We start from the raw sequence: 24924 nt of genomic DNA, 5'->3' as shown, positions 1-24924 counted from the left end.
AGACCGATGGCCTGCCACGACGCCACCGAGGCCGGTAGTTTCTACGTTTACAGATTATATTTTAAACATATTAAATGGCGAAATTATAATTCATTTCTGCTATATCTACTGATATAATATAAACGCCAACATGATACATCCCTCCGCCCCTAGCACAGAAATACAACTCTCTCAAAACCGGCGTGAAACTGAATGAGCCTTGTTCCACTTATGAAAGAGTCGCAAGCCAGTATTTTGATAGCAATAACATATAAAGACGTTTCCTTTGTCTTTATTTTGGGTCACTGCCAATACTCTTGAGTTGGGACACCAAAACAATTATGACCAGTATTCAGTAATAAATCATACAGGCAAGTTGGGAGGGTAGTTACAAAACGAGGTCATGGGGTACCGTAGGGTATGATCAATAGTTACCCACTTTTAAAAATAAAATACCCCCCCCCCCCCTAAAAACCCCAGCCAGTCTGGTCATAGATCAAAGAAATTATATTTAAAAGAAAAACAAATACTTGTGAACACTTGTGCTTTATCCGACTAACACTAAATAAACTGCGGTGTGAAACCCCGTGCAGCCATTTTATCTCTGTCGATTCCTTGAGCGTTAATTGGCGGATTACTTTTATGTTCAATCAGCGGCGACCGGTCAAACGAAGCAATTTGGCTTTACTTTTTACATTTGGTGCAGAATTATGACCGTCCGGTTCCGGAAGCTGAATATCTGGATTAATGAATAACTTTACTGAGTGGTCGTTTCGTTTTGCAAAAAAAAACGTCCGTCAGGTGAGGATTCCGGACTACTGGACTCCGGACTAACGAGGGTTCCACTGTATATATATATATATATATATATATATATATATATATATATATATATATATATATATATATATATATATATATATATATATATATATATATATATATATACAGTGAAACTACTATAAAACGGGCACCTTCAGGTCCTCTCTCAATATCTGTGTGATCCTTAACCATATGTCTGATGCCATATACCTGTAAATAAAAAAGTGTTGAGTGCGTCGTTAAATAAAACATTTCTTTCTTTCTATTACCCTTAATCACATGTTGAGATACCAATTTTGATGCATTACCAATTTCATCATATAAACTATCAATTCCATGTAGATGACCAGATATATTGCAGTTTGGAGTTTTACAAGAAATTGCAACATTAGGAATATAGATTTGAGACAAGGATATATCTGAATCGGCTCTCTACGTCGTTATATCATCATCAGTAAGTTTGACTAGTTTACAGACGTTCTTGGCAGTACCTGATTTTTGACCATATTGCATTTGGTCAAACCGTTCACAATGAAGATGAATTTTAGTGGCAGATGATCCCAGATGTATGTATGTGTGTATGTATGTATGTGTGTGTGTATATATATATATATATATATGTATGTGTGTGTGTGCGTGTGTGTGTGTGTCTGTCTGTCTGTATGTATATGTATGTATTTGGGCTTTCATGATACAACTACTTCGGTAATTATAATGACAAAATGGGCTTGAAACGCTTAAAACACGATATCTTAATATATACAAACATTGACGGGATTCACGAAGAGTTTAACAATATAATAATAATAATAATAATAATAACAATTTGTCGTACAGTATATTACCTTACCTTGTATTATCAACGTGATATATGTGCGATTCCACAGCTTCTGTTCTGTTTCAACAACATACACTGTTTGTATGTATGTATGCCCACAAATGACTGTCAGGTCAGATGTCGGGAATTAACGTGCTTATATCAATTTAATGTTCAAGCACACTCGTTGCGAGCACGATTTCTGACCAGGGCCAGAAACTGTGCTCTCAACGAGAGGGGTGGGGGGAGAGTTAGTAAAAAAAAAAAAAAAAAAAAAAAAAAAAAACCCACATAAAATTAAAAACGTTTATACAAATGATTAGATAAAACTACTAATTAATGCTTAAATAAACTTTATTTACAAGGAAGTTAAAAAGTGTTTCTACAAAGGGTTAAAAAGGGTTTCTACAAATGATTACATAAAAAGTAGAATATTGACAATAAACTATGTCTGGTTAATCTGGTATTTATGTCGGAAGAGAGTAGACGGGAAGGTCTGCCCGATTTACACTGTTTGAACGTTTCTCGTTATTTGTAGCTTTTAAAGGAATCAATCTACCAGACACATTAATTAAAGTCTCAACACGCATTAGCGAAGTATAATCTTTGCTCTGTCATTAAGCAAGAATAAATAGCTAACATTCGAGACGTTAGTTACACATTAACCCATTAAATGTCGTGTGTTATTTCAATTACCTTCAGCACTGGTCAACCCATACTTATGATGTATTTATGTTTACGAAAATCTGAACACTAAATGCTGTTTAAGACAAGCAGATTAACGATGTTTCATCCCGGAGATCATTTACAGATTGTAATCCATCTACCATTAATACACAGGAATGTCATTAGGAAGAGCAATAGCAGATGGACATGAAGTTATGGTAGGCTATTAAAAGCTTATTGTCGTCTGCTATGTATGATGTTTCGATAATGCTGCCGCTTTAGAGTTTGGAAACTCGTTTCTGATAGGTTGTTACAGAAAAGTATATTTATATTGCTATTCCATTAAAACACATGCACCTGACTGACCCCTAAATTATGAAGACCGTAACAGGCACATCAAAGAAATATCAGTATTAAAAAAATACACTGTCTGAGGAAGGAAACACCAACATAATTGCAACTCTATGAAGTAATGACTTAATGTCCTGAACATTAGTGTTGGGAGCAATTTCTGTATGCTGGGCGTGGGTGTATTCAAGATGTGGGAATTTCAAATCCATCGGCCATGACGATTTTCATAATGAACCATCAAAACCAATGACAGCCACCAATATTCCTGACTATATTTTATTTATAACCTACTGCGGTTGGAGGTTTTAATATTTGTGATATCTGGAATTATCATCCAGCTTTCACACATGTATGTTTTATTAATTACTGAAGAAGTCTGCACCTCGAACTTTGACCTAGCCGGAAGTCATTTGGTTTAGTACTACCTATGTTACTGAGTGATACATCGCTAGATTGACATATGGTGGGTAGCAGGATCCATCGCCATCTGTGGATTTGGGTCTTTATTTTCGCCTCAGCTGATATGACTCGACTGGTACATCGAAGGTCATGATGTGTACCGTCCTGTATGGGGCGGGGGTGAGGGGTGAGTAAAGATTCCCTTTCTGCTTTGTGATTGTGCCGCCGTTTTCCTCTGTCGATGTACCTAGGGAACTGGGGAACTGGATACTACTATATGATATATTTTACATTGATTCGAAACAAATCGAGCGGTTAAGGAAAGCAGAAAGGCAATGTTTTATTTAACGACGCACTCAACACATTTTATTTACGGTTATATGGCGTCGGACATATGGTTTGTGGACCACAAATATATTGAGAGAGGAAACCAGCTACCGCCACGTCATCGGCTACTCGTTTCGATTGGCAGCAAGAGATATTTTATATGCACCATCCCAGAGACAGGCTACCACGTCATGGTGCACTGGCCGGAACGAGAAATAGCCCTACCGATGGGGATTGATCCTAGACCGACCGCGTATCAGCACGCGCTTTACCACAGGGATATGTACCGCACCCTGTCATGTAAATCGGTGCTGTAGGTTCTTCTTTTTCTGCGTTCAAGCTATAGTTGATCATGCTTTAGATTTGGAGTCCGGCTGTGGTGATACAAAACGCTGTCTCTGTCAAGTCTTCTTTGGAACCCCAAAGCTTGACAGCCAGTGTTCATTTGTAGAGGGGGCAGAATTGCAAGATGTGCTCTGGGGACTGTGGTCCTGTTTTACATGGACATTCATCAGTGTCTGCCAGTTTCAGGGGTTACATATGGGATCTGAGATGGCAGTCACCGGTTCTTAGCCTGAAGATGGTTGTCTCTTGGTATCTCTCCAGATGAAGGTTCGAATCCTGGCAGTGGGCACTCGGTGGGTTGTTTTTCTCTATATACTTATGTTCATGCTAATATCCATCTAGAGGTCAAACACCCTCTCTGGACACACATTTGAGCTATCTGGGCTGTCTGTCAAGGCAGTAGTTAGTTGTTAGTGAGGGAATAGTCTGTGTAGTTGCCCTGTACCTACCGATTGAGTCGTTAAACTCGCTCAGAGTTGGAGCCGGTTCTGGGATGCGAACCCAGTACCGACCAGCGTTATGTCCACTGGCTTAAACTCTACCGTACACCACATAGGCCGGTACTAGGTTATCAAAAAGTGTAACTATCTCTCTCTCTCTTTCTCTCTGTCTGTTTGTTTGCGTCTCTCTCTCTCTCTCTCTCTCTCTCTCTCTCTCTCTCTCTCTCTCTCTCTCTCTCTCTCTCTCTCTCTCTCTCTCTCTCTCTCTCTCTCTCTCTCTCTCTGTCTCTGTATGTCTGTCTGCCTGTCTGTCTCTCTGTCTCTAACTCTCTTAAAGGGTGTATACTACCAAATCAAATCCCATAGACGACAATAGTAACATATGTGTCTAAAACTCCTACCTGCAACGTATCAGTCGACATAGACGCTACGGATATAAATACTACCACCCCTCACCCTTAAAGTGAATCACAAAAAAGTGGGTGTCAAGCTTCTCATTTCTGAGATAACGGGTAGCGTCTATGACTACCCTAGTTCCGCACAAAATTTGAGTACTTTTTTTTACAGGTACCCCATACATGTTCCAAGCACAAGGCTACTTGACACAGTGGTACTAGATGAAATAAAATCGCATACATTTTTAGCCCAGATGAAACTAATTTTTTTTACAACCAACACACTCACATTTATAACCAATCACAGGACTTGTGGTGTTCACTTCTCTATTAAAAGTTGGGTGCACCTCGAACTTTGACCCAGCCAGAAGTTATTTGGTTTAGTACTACCTAAAGCTCATTCTTCTCTATATTTCTGTCTGTCTGTCTGTCTGTCTGTCTGTCTGTCTCTCTCTCTCTCTCTCTCTCTCTCTCTCTCTCTCTCTCTCTCTCTCTCTCTCTCTCTCTCTCTCTCTCTCTCTCTCCCTCGCTCTTTCTCTCTCTCTCTCTCTCTCTCTCTCTCTCTCTCTCTCTCTCTCTCTCTCTCTCTCTCTCTCTCTCTCTCTCTCTCTCTCTCCCTCGCTCTTTCTCTCTCTTAAATCAATATTTTTAACCGACACACGTACTTTTTTAAAATCGCTCCAAAAACCTCGTTAAATTAGGTCACATGTTTAAAACCCAGAAATGGGGCTCTGCTCCACTCTTTGTTTGTTGTTGTTGTTGCTATTGTTGTTGTTGGATTGTTGTACTGTTATCTTTTGTGTTTTAAAGGGACATTCCTGAGTTTGCTGCAACTTTTAAGATGTTGTCGATTAACAGCAACTTTATATCGATTGTAGTTACATATCAAATATATTTTTCTGTATAAAATATTATTGGGTGTATTACTAAATGTGTTTCTGGACGTTCTAATCTTGGTATTAGGTTAAATGTAATTTTATTTCCTAAAATAAATGTTTTCGTACGTTCGAAATTATTTGAGGACAACATCGAGTTTGGGCTTCTTACAAATATTAAGGCGACCAGAAACACATTAAATATACAGACACTGATATTCTAAACAAGAAGATATATTAAATATGTAAGTTTATTTGTAGAAATATGTTATTAGTCGGAAACATCTTTCAATGTAGCAAACTCAGGAATGCCCCTTTAATTCTTTTTTTGTTTGTGTGTGTGCATTTGTTTTGTTTTGTTTTTGTTTCCTTCGGGGTTTTTATCAGGGTATTTGTTGTTGTTGCTGTTGTTATTATTATTACTATTATTGTTATTACTATTCTTCTTATTATTATTTTCTTCTTCTTCTTCTTCTTCTTATTCTTATTATTATTATTATTATTATTATTATTATCATTATTACTATTACTATTATTATTACTATTATTGCTATGACTATTCTTCTTCTTCTTCTTTTCTTTTTTTCAGTGGATTCCTTTGCAGAATACTAGTCAAACATACCAAATGATACACATCCGGTAAACTATGATTAATAAACAAATTTAACTTTTATATCAAAATTAATTACTTTGCACCAATTAGGGTGCGAGTACCTCAATCCATGCCTCATTAGTAAATATTAAAAGCTTATGTGGCGGAGTTGCTAAGTCGTTGGACTTAAGACTGCTATTCACTGGGTTCGCACACCAGCACCGACTTTCTCCCAGAGCGAGTTGCAACGACTAAGTTGATAGGTCTACGAAAACTACACCAACGTCTTTTCTGTCACTAACCATTCCTCATTATTCTTTATTCGGAACAGACGGCCCAACACACGCCTCGGTTGTGTCGTGGTTAAGCCATCGAACTACAGGCTGGCAGATGCATGGTTCGCAGCCCGGTACCGGCTCCAACCCAGAGCGAGTTTTAACGACTCGACGGATATTTGTAAGGCCACGACACCCTCTTCTCTCTCACTAATCACTTAACAAATATCCCACTGTCTTGGACAGAACAGATAGTTGAGGTCTGTGTCTGTGATTGAACTTAGTAGGATATAAACACGAAAATAAACTGGATACTTCATTGAGATAGGAGAGTCTCCTGTCTGATATGTTAGCGTTCTCAGAATTCACTTTCCCAGTTGTAGAAATATGTTAATACGTATGTTGGCCAACGCAATGTGATGGAATCATTTCGATTCCATCCACAACTTATATTACATTATCTACGTGATACTGACTTTTATTCTAAATTTTAATATTATCTTTCTGTGATATTTGTATTTTTGCACAGTTCTTTAGACTGTGTGTTTATTTGAATTTTTATAATGATATTGATCATCACTCCATATTTTGACTTTACCATAGTTTGACACCCACTAGCCGATGTTTTTCTTTCTTTTGTGTGTGCTGGGGGTGTCGTTTATTCATTCTGTTTTGTACAGAGCTACGGTGTTCATCACAGATAACGGTTCTTTCGTACCAACTATATCTAGGCAATACTATTTCTTTAACAATGATTTCTGTTACTTTTTAGCTTTTTGACTTACAACACCAGCATCAGAATATTGTAAATAAATGAGAAAGTTCAGCTAGTCACTAAAGCTTGGTATTCTGTTGTTATTTTTTTTACCATAAGATAAATTAAGGATACTCTCCGAGTGCCTTGTAATATCATAATTTATCAGCAGGAGTTGATAAAAATATGAAATTTCGAGGCTTACCGAGGATTTTTATGCTTTTATCAACGAGTGCTGATAAATTATGATATCACAAGACAGGAGGAGAGTATTCTTTTTATCATTCATTATCATTATTTTCCAGAAATCATTTTGGAAAATATACATATTGTTATGTACATCAACAATTATTTCATTTAAAAAAGAGTCTCAAAATATAATGCGCAATGCATATTCTATAAAAACACTAAAACAAACATGAAATTTGATCGAAAAACCCCCAAAACGGCTCATAATTATTCAAAACAGTCCTTTATATTAAGCACTTATATGTCGAACATGTCCTGGGTCGACTATATGCCTTAGCGCGAACTCAATTATCTCTCCCGTCAGTGTTACTGGCTATATTTCCCTCGAACTGGTGATCCATCAAATACCAAAATGGAAAGCCGCCTAACAGGACTAACAATTGCTGCGCTTGCGCAGAATGCCTATTACGCGAAACTATAGATGAATCAGGGAATCACAACAATAACTATGCAATCATTTCTTTTCCACACTTGCCATCTTGTTTCTTCAGCAGCTATCTGTAATGATTATTTTGAGTACAGCTAATATTCCGGTAACATAACTTTATTACACTCAGATCGTTATATTGTGATTTTGACAAGATAGTTTACAGAAGGATACAAATAATAGAAATGCATTCCTTGGAATACAAATACAAATACAGTACATGATATTACATTATAAAGATATGTGTCTTAACAATATAAATACATGATATTACATTATAGAAATATATGTATTAACAGTATATATTCCGTGATGTAACATAGTAGAGATATATTGTCAAACGTAATTATTCAGAATATTTCAGTTACAACTGTGTACTTTATAGTGCTTGATAGTACAATATAATGCATGGCAATTTTGGTTGTTTGTGGATTTAACGGGCGTTTAAATACTTGAAAAATTATATTAATGAATTTAGCTAATATGTTTAATATACTTATTATTTTAGTCGTTAGGCGAACCGCGATACCAATCAAACAATTAGTGCACACACGGTCCTCGGCATCAATCATTACTTTGAAGACATCTTCAAGAACAGTTTTAATGGAACCAATGGCTGACTTAATAAGCTGTAATCACTTCAGCATCTATTAAGGATATTTCTTTCATTAATGTTTTATTTTATTGTACGTACATGCAATACACAGCCAATATTTAATTCCACTTTCTAACTAATGTTACGGAGATATCCGATGTTGACCGAGTGGTTAGGTCGAACTACCCGATGGCTTGAACACTTTCTCGAGCACTGACGGGGTTCGAGCTAACGAAATGCAACTGTATACAACTATATGCAAATAGTTAGCATATCCAATGTAATTAAATTATGTGATATTTTGCACATCAGATAGTTTCAGAATTTGATAATTTTGTTCAAATTAGATGCAAATTAATTGAGGTCATGGCACTATGTTTATTGTCATTTAAGGAAACGTACTGCGGTGATACTTCAAATATCAAGTATGCATTCACAGACACAACAAAAACATTTCAATAAAACATTAACACTGAAAGCTAAAAAAACACATTAACTAGATAGCTATTACACGCACACACACACACACACACACACACACACACACACACACACACACACACACACACACACACACACACACAGCCACACACAAACATATATACACACACACACACACACACACACACACACCGTTGACTCCCATTGGCTTTACGCGAACACAGTTCTTCTTCTTTGTCAGTATAATCTATAGTTAACGTTATCTAATGTTAATTTTATAATGAAGTAAAATCTAAAAAAACCCACCCCATAATACAATACTGTCTTTAAAGGGTGTAGCTCTAGTTACACGTTTAGTATAAACCTTTAACAGAGGACACTGGAATTATGTGTTTATTGTAGTTGCTTGTGTATGACTTCTTGAATCGTTATCGAAATAAACAAATAAATAAATAAATAAATAATAACATTACAGTTTGACGTCAAACTGTTGGCTTCTGCTCCTCTACTGGGTAAACTCGGCTAAAATCAATTCATAATCCCCTGTAGAGGTGAAACTGATGCCATTGCGAGTTATATCTAGCCACGGTTAGTATCTGATGTCGAACTGGTAGGTAAAGATAGTGAAGAACACACTTCTGTGACATGTTTACTGAAGTCCACACTGTCAGCAACGTTAACTTGAATCCTTGTGACAGTTACACATCCACGATGCATCGATTCATCAGACTCGATAGTAAGACGAGGTAACTGATGTCCAGATGGTAGGTTAAGATAGTGCTGTACAAGATTGTGTGACATCTTTACTGATGTCTGAAACGTTGACTGAACTTGTTGCCACTGGAATATTCTCATTTCGTTTGGGGACGTTCGCACAGTTTAACTTCCTCTTCATAATCTTCCTATAATTAGTCGAGCTCGACACCAGGATGTAGAAATTCTGTCCGAAGTTGATCAGGTACAAAATATTAAATGGCATCCACAAATCTTTTAAGAAGAACAATGTTTTGAAATGTAACTTAAATATCATCAGGATCAAAATGACGCTCTCTGAGATGGTTGACGGAAGGAGTGTCACGAAAGCCAGTAGGGATATCAGCATGAGCGGTCGAAGTGACTTGTCCTGGGCGCGGTCTGTAGAGCCAGAGCTGGTGGAGGTGAATCTCTTTCTGAAAGTGGCGCTGCGCTTGATGCGGATTATAATCATCACGGTGAAGACAAGAATCAACAGACAGGGGAGGAGAGAGGTGAAAAGTAGACGTAGAAAAACATAGTAACTCACGAGCTTATCACCTGTAACGCAGGTTTCGTCCTGTGGTCCTTTCACAACCTTCACGTCAGACAAAAGAGGAAGCATCAGCGCCACAGATACACACGTCAGACAGAAGCAGACGACCGAGGCCTTTCTTGGAGTGCAGAACAGATCGCGTTTCAGTGGAAAAACAACACAAAAGAACCGATCCAGAGTCAGTCCAACGAGCAACCATGGTGATAACAGACCAACTATGAATCTTATAACTCTCCAAACATTACAGAAAGCCAAGGACGTGAACATAAGATAAAATGATTTGAATAATCTTAAAGACTCATGTATGCAGGATGTGATTAGAACTGCACTATCTGACACGGCCAGAAATTTCAAATACACAGGATAAGATAACAGGGAAAATTTGACCTCTCTCATTAAAGCGAAAACCATGCAGTTCCCGATCAGACCTATTGCCGTGACAATGACATTGAACACCCAATACACAGTGCTCGGGTCTTTGAAGATAAGCAAGATCGCTATATCAGTTTCCGTTGACTCTGTGTTTGAAGATGTGACATTGAGGAGCGCACCGCTATCTGTAGTGGATGCAGTGCTAATACCGTCCTCTTCATATGACGCCATCGACGTGTTAGACATTATGATATGTAACCTGGAAAATAATAATAACACACATTATAACACTGGTTCACAATCTTTAACAAAGCAGTTAAATAACAAGGGCAGACAGTTTATTCAATATGAAGTTCATAGTCCTATACTTCAATCAATTAAATGACAGAGGCAGACAATTTATTCAGTATGAAGTTCATAGTCCTATAACGCAATCAGAAGACTGTTATAAATTGTTTCGACTTAACATTTGTGTATTTCTAATTGTTTTCACATTATAACGATACAAACATACATACATAATATATCCACAATTTTCTGATGTCATAATATTTATAAATGTTTGCAATGAATACAGAAAAAGCAAGCGTTTCTGAATGTTGACCATATAAACCAGAGAACTGAAAAGGATGACTTTATGTTGATTTGTTTGTGTTTGTTTTTCAACCATTTGGTGATTCGTAGTTCTTGGTGGAAAACCGCTATAGTTCTTCTTCTTCTTCTTTTTATTAGTAACAACTAAGTTTGTATAATATGAAATTTCCCACATACATTGCAACATATACGACAGTCTTTGGTATACCAGTCATGGTGCAATGGATGGGACGAGGAAAATGGAATGGGTCCACCGACGAGATTCGATTCTATAACTAAAGCGCATCAGTGGCTAGCAAAAGTACTCTCACCGTAACCAAGCAAGACGAACATGTGGACAGGCATAACTGTCCATATGTCCATCTTGCCCTTTTACGATCAGAGTACTCGGGCTAACCAGAAGAACGCTTTAATTATTGACCTAATAGCTTGATGGCAAAAACATATTTGCGGGAACAAAGTAAAGACACAAAAAACGTACTTTTCTCTCTTTTTTTACACCCCGAATTGGCGCATCTCATTATGTCTCACAAAAAACCCCACCACAACAACATTAAAAGCCCCATGTGTGAGGTCTGTGGAATTTCTTTCCCACTTCTTTGAAACTAGGGATTCGAGTCGTGTCAAAAAGTCACTGAGATACGTAGTAGATCTAACATATTTAAAGTTTTACACAAAGTTATCCCCTTTAACGGAAGTCTATATTTGTAATTGATACGATGGATCTATTATGATCAAATTCAAGATGGCGCCCACTTTCCAGAAAAAAACTAAAATATTGTTTATTGGTTAGCCAAGACAATATAATTCAATTGGAGTAGCTTGTAATGACGTCTGCCTATTTGCTTTACAGATACTAACATTTGGGCTTGAACTTCTAAAGTTGTTAGATATGTTGTGACATAAGTTCGAATCATGAAGACGAACATTGTTTTCTATTTTAATTGCTGTTGGCATGTTCATGCACCGATTATATAAAAAAAACTAACACCTTTTATTCTATGATAATTACAGCTGGCAAAAAAAAGAAAAAAGAAAAAAAAAGAAGGATTGATCAGGTCACCTTGATGAAACCCAAGATAGCGTCCACCTAGACGTTAAGAAAAGAAAATGTCGTCTTCTTGAAATCTTACATCTTTATCTCCTACGTAAAACATTGAAGAATTAGCTCTTATTTCTGTTACGTCCATCGAGGTATCAAATACACGATCATCTGCAAACTGTGTGAATCGACGAAATAACAGACAACCCTTATAATTAATTTCAATCGTAATTACAAAATGAAATATGGAAATTTAGTGTATTTATAAGACAATTAAAAGTTCATATTTCATTTTGCTTTATTGTTTTGTTGCCATAAACACAAATGGCCATTTAGACAAAGTACACATATAAAGTAACGTCATTTTCTGATGACCATATTTTTAAGTTCATCGGGAAATAATGATAAAAAACTTTGAGTTTCTAAGGTTCAACCAATATATATATGTATATGCATATGTATATGTATATGCGTGTGTATGTATGTACATGTATGTATATATATATATATACACACACACACACACACACACACACACACACACACATATATATACCTATACATGTACATATACGCATACATATACATATACATATACATTTCCCCATACCCACTGAATCGTTAAAACTTGCTCTGGGTGGGATATTTTTGCACTCCCCTGGAAGAAAAGCGAATTTTAGACGACATTGCAAACAATTTTCCGTTTTACTTAACAAAACAAATGATGATCGAATAAAGATATTTTAATTATACACTGATGCGAGGTCGGTTTAGGATTGGCCCGCATCGGCTACTTCTCGTTCTAGCAAGTGCATCACGACTTCATGAGCTACTCGTGTTTGATTAGCAGCAAGGGATCTTTTATATGCACTATCCCACAGTCAGGATAGTACATACCACGGCCTTTGTGACTTCATTTGTGGAGCTCTGGCTGGAAGGAGAAATAGCCCAATGGGCCCATCGACGGAAATCGATCCTTGATCGATCGCGCATCAAGCGAGCGCTATGCCACTGAACTACGCCCCGCCCATGGACCGATCGTGGACTAATAATGAATATGGATTCAGTATTCAAACATAGTAGAGGAGAAAGCATAGTGTATGTATAATAATAACTGGGGGAGTGCAAATAAATCAAGTGGAGTGCGTATTGTACGTATAATAGTAACTGGGGGAGTGCAAATTATACGTATAATAATGACTGGGGAGTGCATATTCTTGGGGAGTGCAAATTAAATGTTACACCGGTACCCGGCTGCGAACCCTGTACCTATCAGCTAATGAGTCATATTGTCTTACCTTATATTCTCCGACCTGCAGCAAAACCCACGGCAAGTGTAGTTCGTGTTTATATAGTGTCACGGCTTTCTCAGAAAACCAATTAGAGCAGCCAACTCTACATACGTACACACAAGTTAACAAAAAAAAAGAAGTTGGAGAATGTAACAGGAAATACTAAACTTTCTTCTGTCAGATGAGATTTGAGATTAATATTGCGTAAAATTATTACTTTTTTAATGTGTTTTGCGTATAAACAGAAGGTAACATTAATAGATTCTGAATCATACATAAACATAATCAAAGGAAGGATTAAGATTATAATAATTAAAAGTCCCTAGAAATCACTGTGACTTCATCAAACGGTAAACATCTATTGTGTGTTTATGTCTTTGGATTGAGACATTTTATTTCAATCTACTATACGCCATTCATGTATTGCATACACAATGTAACACAGCTTGTTTTGGTAGATGACACATATTAATTTTCTTCTACACGTCTTTGTCGTTAAGGCTCTCCTAATTAAAACTATATGTTAGCATTACAACTTTGCATCATTTATTACTTCATTTTTACTCCATCTTCTTCATTTTTTTTGCGTTTATCCGATTAAGGTTCAATCATGATGTCCTGGCCAAAGACCAGGGCTATTTAGGCCGTCTGTTCAGGACAAATAATTATGATTAGTTGTTAGTGGCAGATAGGTCGTTGGTGTAGAGTTTTTAAACATACCTAGTACATAAATTCTTTTGTATATAATTTAAGTTTGGTTTCACGTAAGAAGAAAAGTAAAAGTGTTTTGGAAATAACAAAAACCCCACTGGTTTTGTGTGCAACATCGAAAACAATCCGTGCAGAAATAAATAACGTGCAGTACATTCCTTAGTATGAAAAAAAGAGAGTTACCCGTCACAAGAAAGGATATGGTTTATTTAACGACGCACTCAACACATTTTATTTATGGGTATATAGCAGCAAGGGATCTTTTATATGCACCATCCCATCGAGAGGATATCGCATACCACGGCCTTTGATGTGCCAGTCGTGGTGCATTGGCTGGAGCGGGAGAAATTACCCGTGGGAAGGATAATAAGTCGCTATATCCCGCTGTGGTTGAAAGTTGCGAGTGCGAATAATGTTTACATGCTCATATAACACTAGAGTTTCGAGCATGTCCGTCCCGGGGCCTGTCTCTGGATAGCCAGCGGCAGAACAAAAATTAAGCGGACAATTTTGAAATTTACATCCAAAAATTAAATAGTGGGCCTTTAAACTTTTGATGCGCATCTCTAATTAATATAATTAATAAAGAAAATTCTACTGATTAAATTTGGTCGTTACATTAGATCGGGTGGTCAAAAAGAAATTAGATAAGATTGGGGGGAGGGGGGGGGGGGCGGGGGGGTAGAGTTGAAAATGGGCAGAATTTTGAAAATAGTAATTAGTAAAAAGGTTATTAGCATTTAAAAAAATAAAATAAAATAAAAAAGTTACAAGCCAAAAATAAAAATAATTGACTGCTCGGTCGAATATTTATATAATTTGGAGCATTTTAGGACAGTCCAAAAATAAATAAGAGAAAGAAGAGAGGATAGGACTATTTAATAATATTAAAACAAGAAAGTAATTTCGACATAAACTTTTGAACGAAGGTCTAAAAGTTTAAAGTCCGATCTATATGTCCACGTGAGTGGCCTCGTTAAGGCCGTTCGGGTGCACAACTTGTAGGGACGAGATGGGTTGCATCCCGTCAAGAAGACCCCTAGATTGACAGTCAATATACGTTGAAGGCGTAGTGCTGTGCTAATACAGATCTTGAGAAGCCGGATCCGTCTGAACGAGAGAGAGAATCAGACTAGGGTATAGTCCAGTCGTCATAGGTTGGTATAGTCTCCGGAGGATACGAGATGGTGTCACAATACAACACAGTAAAGTCAAGAAAATAGTAGTAGGGGCCGACCCCACTTCCTTTTTCTTCTTAAAGTGGGGTGGTCAATCCTCCAGTGCTGCTAGGACAGGCTCGGACATGTTGAGACTAAACACGAACAACCGTGGCGTTCTACAGAATGGCCGTCATACGAGTCACGAAAAAAGAAAGTCAACATAGTCAGACGGAGAAATGACGTGGAGGCAAGGAATCTCGCTAAAAAAGAATCCAACCTGGTGGTGCAGACTGTCGAAACGAGCAGCGTTCGAGCGTTCAATCAGTTCCAATGGCCGCATACATCCCAGTAGAAAATTTCACTTCGCTGATAAAAACAACAAAAGTGAAGGATCCCCAAGTCGAGCCGCGAAAGCACGTGCAGTGTGCACAAACACGTCTTACCGCGACGAGCTCCAGACTGGGAATGGTTGAAAGTCGGTACCTGGATACATACCCAGTATCTATCAGCCTCAAGTCAGACAGCTTAATAACTCCGCTAACGAAGTCGTTATTATTTACTAATTAGGTGCAGACAATGTATGATTTTTTTTTTTATTATTTTTTTTTTTAAACGGCACCACTTAAGCATCATAGGTTATTGAATATGAAACATTTGGTAACTTTGTAGTTTATAGAGGAATACTGTATATTTTCCAATTAGCAGCATCCAGCGAAAAAAAAAAAACCCACACAAAAAACTCCCAAAAAGAAACCCCAAAACAAACAGAAGGAAACATCTCAGAAAACTTCCAAAATCCTTCACTTACAATAACATGGTCCTTTCGTTCCCTGCTAAAGATCTTCTAAATCCACCAACATATGTCAAGGCCCAGATCGACAACTATATGCTACAATTTGTCACTGACACCGGATATCATATACAAACAGTATCCAGTCGTGGTGCACTGGCTGGAATGAGCATTAGCCCAATGTGTCCACCGACGGGGATCGATCCTATACCGGCGGCGCATAGGGCGAACGCTTTACCACTGAGTTACGTCCTCTGCCTTTTACATGTTGTTAGCAAACTGGAAAAAGTCCACGAGTGTGTAGTGTGACATTTGAAAAAAAAGTGCAGTTCTTCTACGCCCAAATACTGTTACATACTCTCTATATAGCTGGTATTGAAAACTTGTGGCACAATGTCTGAACCGTTTCTCAACCGAAATAGTGCAACAAATGGACACACAAACCATAAATGTATAACCTATCGTACTCACTAAATCCCGATTGGAGTACTTGAATCATTATAAAAATTCCAACGACAACATTTGCTCTCCATTTTAAATTTTCTAAATAGATGGAGACAACTCGCCCTGCACGTTAAGAAAAATATTAACTTAATGTGCGCCCATGGGAAAGTTCATATAAAAGATCCCTGGCTGCATTAGAAAAGAATGTAGCGGGTTTCCTCTAATGACTACGTGTCCGAATTACTAAGTGTTTGATATCCACTAGCCGATGATAATTAATGAATATGTTGTCGTTAAGCAAAGCAAACGTTTTTTCTTGTTCTTTTTTCTTGAATTAGCAACTGAAATCCGGAATAGACAACATCTGGTTTAGTAGGATTTTTATTCGTAATAAATTAACGGTACCTCGAAGGGGCTTTAAGGTCAATACAACCGACAGTTGTCTGTTGACCGACCTAGGTGGTATAGTGGTGAACCCGTCGGACATAAGGCTGGTAGATACTGGGTTCGCAGCCTGGTACCGGCTCCAACACAGTGCGTGTTTTAACGACTCAGTGGATAGGCAGCTGTAAGACCACTACACCCTTTTCTCTCCCACTAACCACTAACCCACTGGTAGGTACTGGGTTCGCAACCCGGTACCGGCTCCAACCCAGTGCGAGTTTTAACGATATGGGTAGGAATGTGTAAGACCACTACACCCTTTTCTCTCCCACTAACCACAAACAACTACTAACTCGCTGTTCTGGACAGACAGACCAGATAACTGAGGTGCGTATGCCCAGGACAGCGTGTTTGAACCTTAATTGGATATAAGCACGAAAATAAGTTGAACTAAAATGAAATGTCGGAGGTAGGGCTCGTTGATGATGTACCTGAATCTTCAGTGGATATAGGCACATAATTGGAGTGTTGGTTTGTTTGGTCAGGATTGTAAAACTGTACACACACACACACACGCACGCACGCACGCACGCACGCACGCACGCACGCACGCACACAGAAATATATAGTATATACAGTATATTAAAAATATAAACCAAATTCAAGTGATTGTCTTGGGTATTCCTTTCTTTTGCTTGTGATTGTCTCGCAGAAAGTTCTGAAAGCGTACAGCGACACTTACCCCCCCCCCCCCCCTCCCCCTCAGCGTACGGTTTGAAATCTCAAGTCAAGAATAATGTTATCTTGCAGTGAGTCCACGTGGCATACAGTAAACTGTCAATGTGGCAGCTGCTTGGGAACACCTAATTGGGTTTGTGTTTTTAATAAATGTACTGGAGGCAGGAAGTAATTGTAAACAATAACATATTATTTCTAGATGGCAGATGCTCACAAACCTCATGGGAATCTCACGCTGTGCGCAGAGTAACCTTATCCTACACTGAGATGGTGAATGGGGCTCTCTGGTATTGTATCAGGTTGCCAGAAGCACTTAGCAACTTTAGAAAAAGAATTTGTCAAAAAAAGCAAAGCCTTCAAACCAGTTATAACATATGTATTTATTACACTAACTATTACATGAAATGTAAGCTATCATACCAGTTATAACAGATATACTTATTGCACTAACTATTACACAACATGTATGCTATCAAAGTAAACTGCACCATATCTGTAGTGTTGTGATACTAACTGAATTCATAATGTTATTCAACAGTTAAGACATGTTAATACATTTATTCACTTTTAATACAATTCATTTTAACTAAGCAAAATTAATTAAGGGCCAGTAGCTATATTCGGCATTTTTCCTTAATAGTTTTCTTTCGTTGTAAAGTGTCTACGTCTTGACATGTCCTAGAACAAAATTGTCTACAAGTTAATGAGTTAAACAGCAATTTAGAGAGAATAAAATGACAAATATATTTACAAATCAACGTGTAACGATTCCTAGCAGAATGCACATGTTTGTAGTTTTTACACAAATGCACACAAAACTCATCGTGTGCAAGATGTTTGCATGTAACATCGGTCAGATATTATTGAAACAATGTCTAGAAGTTACCTGTGATCATAACTTACTTAAATAATATTACACTAGCAAATTGTCACCACGAGTCTACTGGCTCTTAATTAATTTGTGTTAAGTATATTTTAAATATGCAAGTAATACTACCAAAGGTAACAGTGTTGAAACCAAAATCTATTGATTGATATACTTTAAATTGCACAGCTATGCACTGGCGTAGCCGGGTAGCCAGGGACTGGGCACAAGAGGACATTGCCTTCTCAAATATACCTTCTTTTTTTACATCATACCGACATTTGAAATGCGTGTCGCCCCATAGCTACTCTAATACATATATGTGCCGTTAATGTGTGATGACTAATTGAATACCGGACCTGGTATTTCGACACTATATATATATATAGTTATATATATAGTTATATATATAGTTATATATATAGTTATATATATAGTTATATATATAGTTATATATATAGTTATATATACAGTTATATATACAGTTATATATATAGTTATATATATAGTTATATATACAGTTATATATATAGTTATATATACAGTTATATATACAGTTATATATACAGTTATATATGTTATATATATAGTTATATATACAGTTATATATACAGTTATATATACAGTTATATATACAGTTATATATACAGTTATATATACAGTTATATATATAGTTATATATATAGTTATATATATAGTTATATATATAGTTATATATACATGTATATATATATATAGTTATATATATAGTTATATATATAGTTATATATACATGTATATATATATATAGTTATATATATAGTTATATATATAGTTATATATACATGTATATATATATATATATATATATATATACATGTATATAAACATTACATTTTTCGATTAAATGAAGATATCAAAGTAACAACAAATAATTATTTGCCAATACAATTGTTTTATTGACTCTTAGTTATTGTAATAAATGCATATTCCGAGGCTTAAAATAACAAATTATTGAGGTTTGTGTTCTGTCAACTGTGACGTTACATCACATTGTTATAAGTGACGTCATATTGAGGTATGATGTAAGCTAGTTGTTTAAAGTTTTAAACGTAAAACATTTCAAGTGTTGGCCGAGTATTTACAAACAAATGAAATTTTGTTGTATTTTTCAAACAGCGGTGTTGAAGAAAGTGTTTGTTATCATGTGTTAAAAGTTGAACACAACATCATTGTTGGAGAAGTGTTTCAGTTTTAAAAGGGAATAGTCTTTTGTAAAAAGGGAATTCCAAACGAGTGCCGAAGTCATCTTTATTTTCTCATTAGAGCCATTCAAATCTGGACAGCCTCCCCGGACCTAACATAGGAGTAGGTGCAAAGTGTGTGACGCGTTTAATGTCAAGTGTGGAATCCTTATCACCGAGTCTAACTCCTGCTACAGGCATACGTCTCTTTGGTCCTATCTTAATTTACAAATAATGATATTAGAATGAAAATAAAAGAAAACATAATTGTGTAAGTCCTGACAAACAGCACCAAAATACATAAAATTAGTAAATTTGTGGTTCTTGGGAGTTTATTTTGGGAATGTATCCTCAAGCTTTTTATTGGTCATTAACTATAATGTTTTATTTCCAATAAGGTTTATAAAATTATTCAAAATTTGCAAAAAGTAAAAGGACCATTGAATAATTACTCGTCCGTGTTTTTTCACCAACTGCGGTTGTGTGGTGTTCAAATTGAAAACAAAATATGCAAAACGACGTCACATCGTTTTGCGAATGTTTGGTATGTCTATACCGTACATGTAGGAAAGAATTGGTATCAGGAAAACAGTTTTATTATAAATGTAATTCAGATCGGGTGGCATAACATTTTCCGTCACTTTAGCAAAATACAGTCTTGTAACCACAGAGTAGACCATTCCGTTCAACAGGCGGCATACATACCTGGTTATTTGTGAGCGAAATACTTAAATTTACACCACCAAGGTTACACTCAACTCCAAAACTCAACTAATTGTAATAATCTATTATTTGTCCACACTGATGAAGTATCAGCCTTTCAAAAAAGTGTCAATAGAGATATATGTAGTTACCATTCGTGAGCCAATTGTTAATCGCCCATTACAAATTTAAAGCTATCTCCTATAGGTATGAGATCAAGGAAAGATGATACACAGTATTAAATGATGACTGTGAAAAGTGGGGCCTCATTAAATCAATCGTCACGAACGTGTACACATGCAGTTCTGTAAACAAATCTTAGATGTAAAACGAAGAACATCACACATGATAGTATATTATGAACTAGTCCGTTCCCCCCTTATATAAGCCGAAATATCCGCATTGTAAAATATTGATTAAAACCAATAAACGCCGATAACTTGTTGATGAAGGTATAATAAAAGTACACACAACTGTGTGTACCTAGGTCAGTCAAGTGCTGGATTTATTTGCATCACGGTTAACAGAAGTGCTGAGAAATGTGTTTCTTCACAGCAGATGTAACATAGACATAAATGGTAGAATCAACTCTCTGTAATATCAATGGTGTAAAGCACAATTACCATTTCATCATAGTTTTAGAGTATTTATAAGGCAGATACATTAAATCAAAACAAATCATATCTCTGCACAATGCAGTCGAAAATATATTACGCAAATTATTTAAAGGGACATTCCTGAGTTTGCTGCAATGTTTAAGATGTTATCGACTAACAGAGACTTTTTAACGATTGTAATTACATATCAAATATATTTTTCTGCATAAAATATCAGTGGTTGTATATTAAACGTGTTTCTGATCGTTCTAATATTTGTACTAGATTAAATTTTATTTTATTTCCTAAAAACTATTTTTTCGTACTTACGAAATTATTTGAAGACAAAATCCACTTTGGGCTTCTTATAAATATATATATTAAGACGACCATAAACATATTGAATATACAGACACTGATATTCTAATCAAGAAAATATATTTAATATGTAAGTTTAATCGTAGAACTATTTTATTAGTCAGAAACATTTTACAATACAGCAAACTCGGGAATGTCCCTTTAATAGATTATTGCTTCCATGATCTAATATCAAGTGCTCGTCCTTAGGAGATTCGTAACATGTATGATTACTGCCACTCCCAAGAGTAGCTTAGAAAACCCACATTTCCTTTACAATAAACCATCAATATATAAATTAAATCAACTACTGTCCATTGATAACACGACAGTTGATTAAACTATGTGGATTTCTGATTAAGATACCAAATACAAAACAGATCATCACACGTGAAAATGGAGTGTATACATGTGCAAATATTACATAAATGTAAGCTACACATTTACTACTGATGTACAATACATTAATTTATATATTTTAGTGTATATCGTGCATGTTTGTGAACATCATTATAGTCTGTATATAATATGTTGATGTCGCGATCGAGATCGAGATGGACGTGCACGAATCTTCAGTCGATTTAGGCACGTAAACACAGTTTTGGTTAGTTGGTATACATGTCTATTTTACGCCTATAAACTGGGGATCTAGTCTGGATGAGAGTTTAATCATATTTACAATATAACGAACCGGCAGTTTCTCGCTCAACAACAGTACCATTTATATATTTATTTATTTATTTATTTATTTATTTGCCTATTTATTGAATTGAATGAATTATTTCATTTACCCAGACCGCAGTTCCGTTAATTATTGCACATTTGATAAAGCAATCAAAATGGTAAATAGTTTGGAACATGGTACTTTGATAGGCAAGATGGATATCAAATCAGCTTTTGACACTTTCAAAATTTCCATCAGATTTTGATTGTTTGGGTTTTTTTGCTGTTTTTTTGTTGTTGTTTTTTTCAAGTTACTTGAACACATATTTGTTGATACTATTAAATGTTTGCCAATATGCTGTTCATTATGTGTCTTGTTCTTCATATTTAGAATGAATATTTAAATTTCATAAACAAAAGGAAACTGGTCGATTATTTATATGATTATTTATTTGGTGGTCGAAAAATACACAGAACCAATGGCGTAGCCAGCATGAGGCAGACGAGTCGCTTGCCTCTTCTGAAAGTTCCCAAGATTTATTTTATTTTTCCCATGACATTGATATTTATTTTAAAGATCTGGGTTTTTCCTCGGTGTTTTTTCCCCTCTGGCTACGCCCCAGAGAACATATTTCATTGATTTTAATTATGAAATTGAGATTTGATGTACTTGAGAAAGCCAGAATTAGGGTTGCAGAACTAATTCGTTTGGATGGATACTTAAAATACCTTAAATTATAGCATCAAAATCTAATTTATTTTCCCCGACCAGGTTGATTTATCTTCTCCTGGTAACAACTGCAAAATTTGTGTGTGCTTTGTAACTGCCGCCGATAATGTATATCATTCATGTGGAGAAGTCAGTCCATTGCAATTTTGTGGGTAGCCCTGGCTGACATGGCATATAATATATATATATATATATATATATATATATATATATATATATATATATATATATATATATATATATATATATATAATTGCCCACGGTGCGGTTCTGTTGGCGGTGGCTTAGATCCACATGGTGACGCTAGATCTCGCAATGTGGCAGTTTCTCGCTCAACATCAGTACCGTTTATTAATTTATGTACTTATTTATTTGGATTGTATTTGAATTGGATTTTGCTATATTTTCATTGATGATTTATTTGCATATCTTCGACATGTGTATATCTGGTTCCAGTGTACACTGTTGCTCAATTTATCTATTTATCTATTTGTGTTCATTTATTTAAATTTGGGTTGCCCAAATGCCCTATTTTCGGGTGGAAACCTTAAATAAAGCTGTGGCCAATTCAGCCAATAAACAAATAAACACAATATTTTGAATTGTTATCTTTGATAATAACATTTAATCTTTCTATTAAATGAAGTTATCAAAGTAGCAACATATACATTGTTTATTGACTCTTAGTTATTGTAATAAATGCATATTCCGAGGCTTAAAATAACAAATGATTAAGGTTTGTGTGCTGTCAATTGTGACGTCACATCACATTGTTATACGTGACGTTATATTGAGGTATGACGTAAGGTACTTGTTTAAAGTTTTAAACGTAAAACATTTCAAGTGTTGGCCGAGTATTTACAAACAAATGAAACCCTCCCAGCCTATAACCCTCTACGTTTAAATTGTTTGCTGTTTTGCTGCTGGTGTGTTATTTTATAATTTGAGATTGGATATTCTAGTGTACTGTATGCAGACTGTTCAAATCGAAATCGTCACGGCTAAATGTATCATCACTCGCATGATTAAATCTAGACAATACTGAACATTGTGCATAAAAGATAATTTTTAATAATGACATTTTTCTGCGGTACACAGTAAATCAGGAAAATATGTTTGTTAGGTTCGTACTCGTTTAAGAGTGGACATGAATATTTATGAGCAAAATGAGGCTGCACGTGCGATATATGTCTGTAAGGAGAAGCACGTGTGTGCATAGTTCATTCTAGCTTGCGTCTGAACCAGTAACAGCCAAATATTCATGATTTAATTATTTATATAAATATATATTTTCCAAAGGTGTTCCAGAGACTTTTTCTCAACGAGTTTTTCGCTTTTTTTAACCTGGAAGTAAACTTGTTATATGAAAAAAGATTGCGTTTGTTAGGAGTGGAATGTTTATGGAATTTATGAAGATTTGTGTATTTATGATGTACACAAAAGAAAAAAATAAGCCAGTTCCATGTACTTTCTCGATCAGCCTACAAGGCATTTTGGAGTGTTGTTTTATATTAAGAGGATGAGAGTGTTTAATCATATTTACTATATCACGAACCGGCAGTTTCTCGCTCAACAACAGTACCGTTTATTTATTTATTTGGATTTTATTTGAATTGGATTTTGCTATACTGTCATTGATGATTTATTTGCATGTCTTCGGCATGTGTATATCTGGTTCCAGTGTACACTGTTGCTCAATTTATCGATTGATCAATTTGTGTCCATTTATTTATATTTGGGTTGCCCAAATGTCCTATTTTCGGGTGGTAACCTTTTATATATATATATATATATATATATATATATATATATATATATATACATATATGTGTATATATATATATATACATAGGTACATATATATATACAGTCAAACTTGTCTTAAGCGGTCACACAAGTGAGTGTACATATATATATATGTATGTATGTATGTATGTATGTATGTATGTATGTATGTATGTATGCATGCATGCACGCACGCACGCACGCACGCACGTACGTACGTATGCATGTATGTATGTGTATGTATTTGGGGTTTCATGATAAAAAATAATTCGGTAATTATAATGACAAAATGGGCTTAAAACGTCCATATAACATTGACGAAATGTTAATAGATACAAAAAAGTAACGGGTTCCAAGAAGAAGTTTATAATAATAATAATAATGATAATAATAATAATAATAACAATAATAAATGAATATTCGCATATATTGTTGTACA

At 35.8% G+C, this 24924-nt stretch overlaps 1 protein-coding gene across 1 annotated transcript; it reads right to left on the bottom strand.

Annotated features, from left to right (window-relative positions):
• Nucleotides 1-9518: 9518 nt before the first annotated feature.
• LOC121373140 (alpha-1A adrenergic receptor-like) lies at nucleotides 9519-10655 on the bottom strand. Its single transcript, XM_041499592.1, has one exon. The coding sequence runs from the start codon at nucleotides 10653-10655 to the stop codon at nucleotides 9519-9521; it is 1137 nt and encodes a 378-aa protein (XP_041355526.1).
• Nucleotides 10656-24924: the final 14269 nt, after the last annotated feature.

This window comes from Gigantopelta aegis, chromosome 5, assembly GCF_016097555.1.
Source record: "Gigantopelta aegis isolate Gae_Host chromosome 5, Gae_host_genome, whole genome shotgun sequence".
NCBI lineage: Eukaryota > Metazoa > Mollusca > Gastropoda > Neomphalida > Peltospiridae > Gigantopelta > Gigantopelta aegis.
The sequence above is the reverse complement of the archived record's forward strand: the minus strand, read 5'-3'. Positions and strand labels throughout refer to the sequence as shown.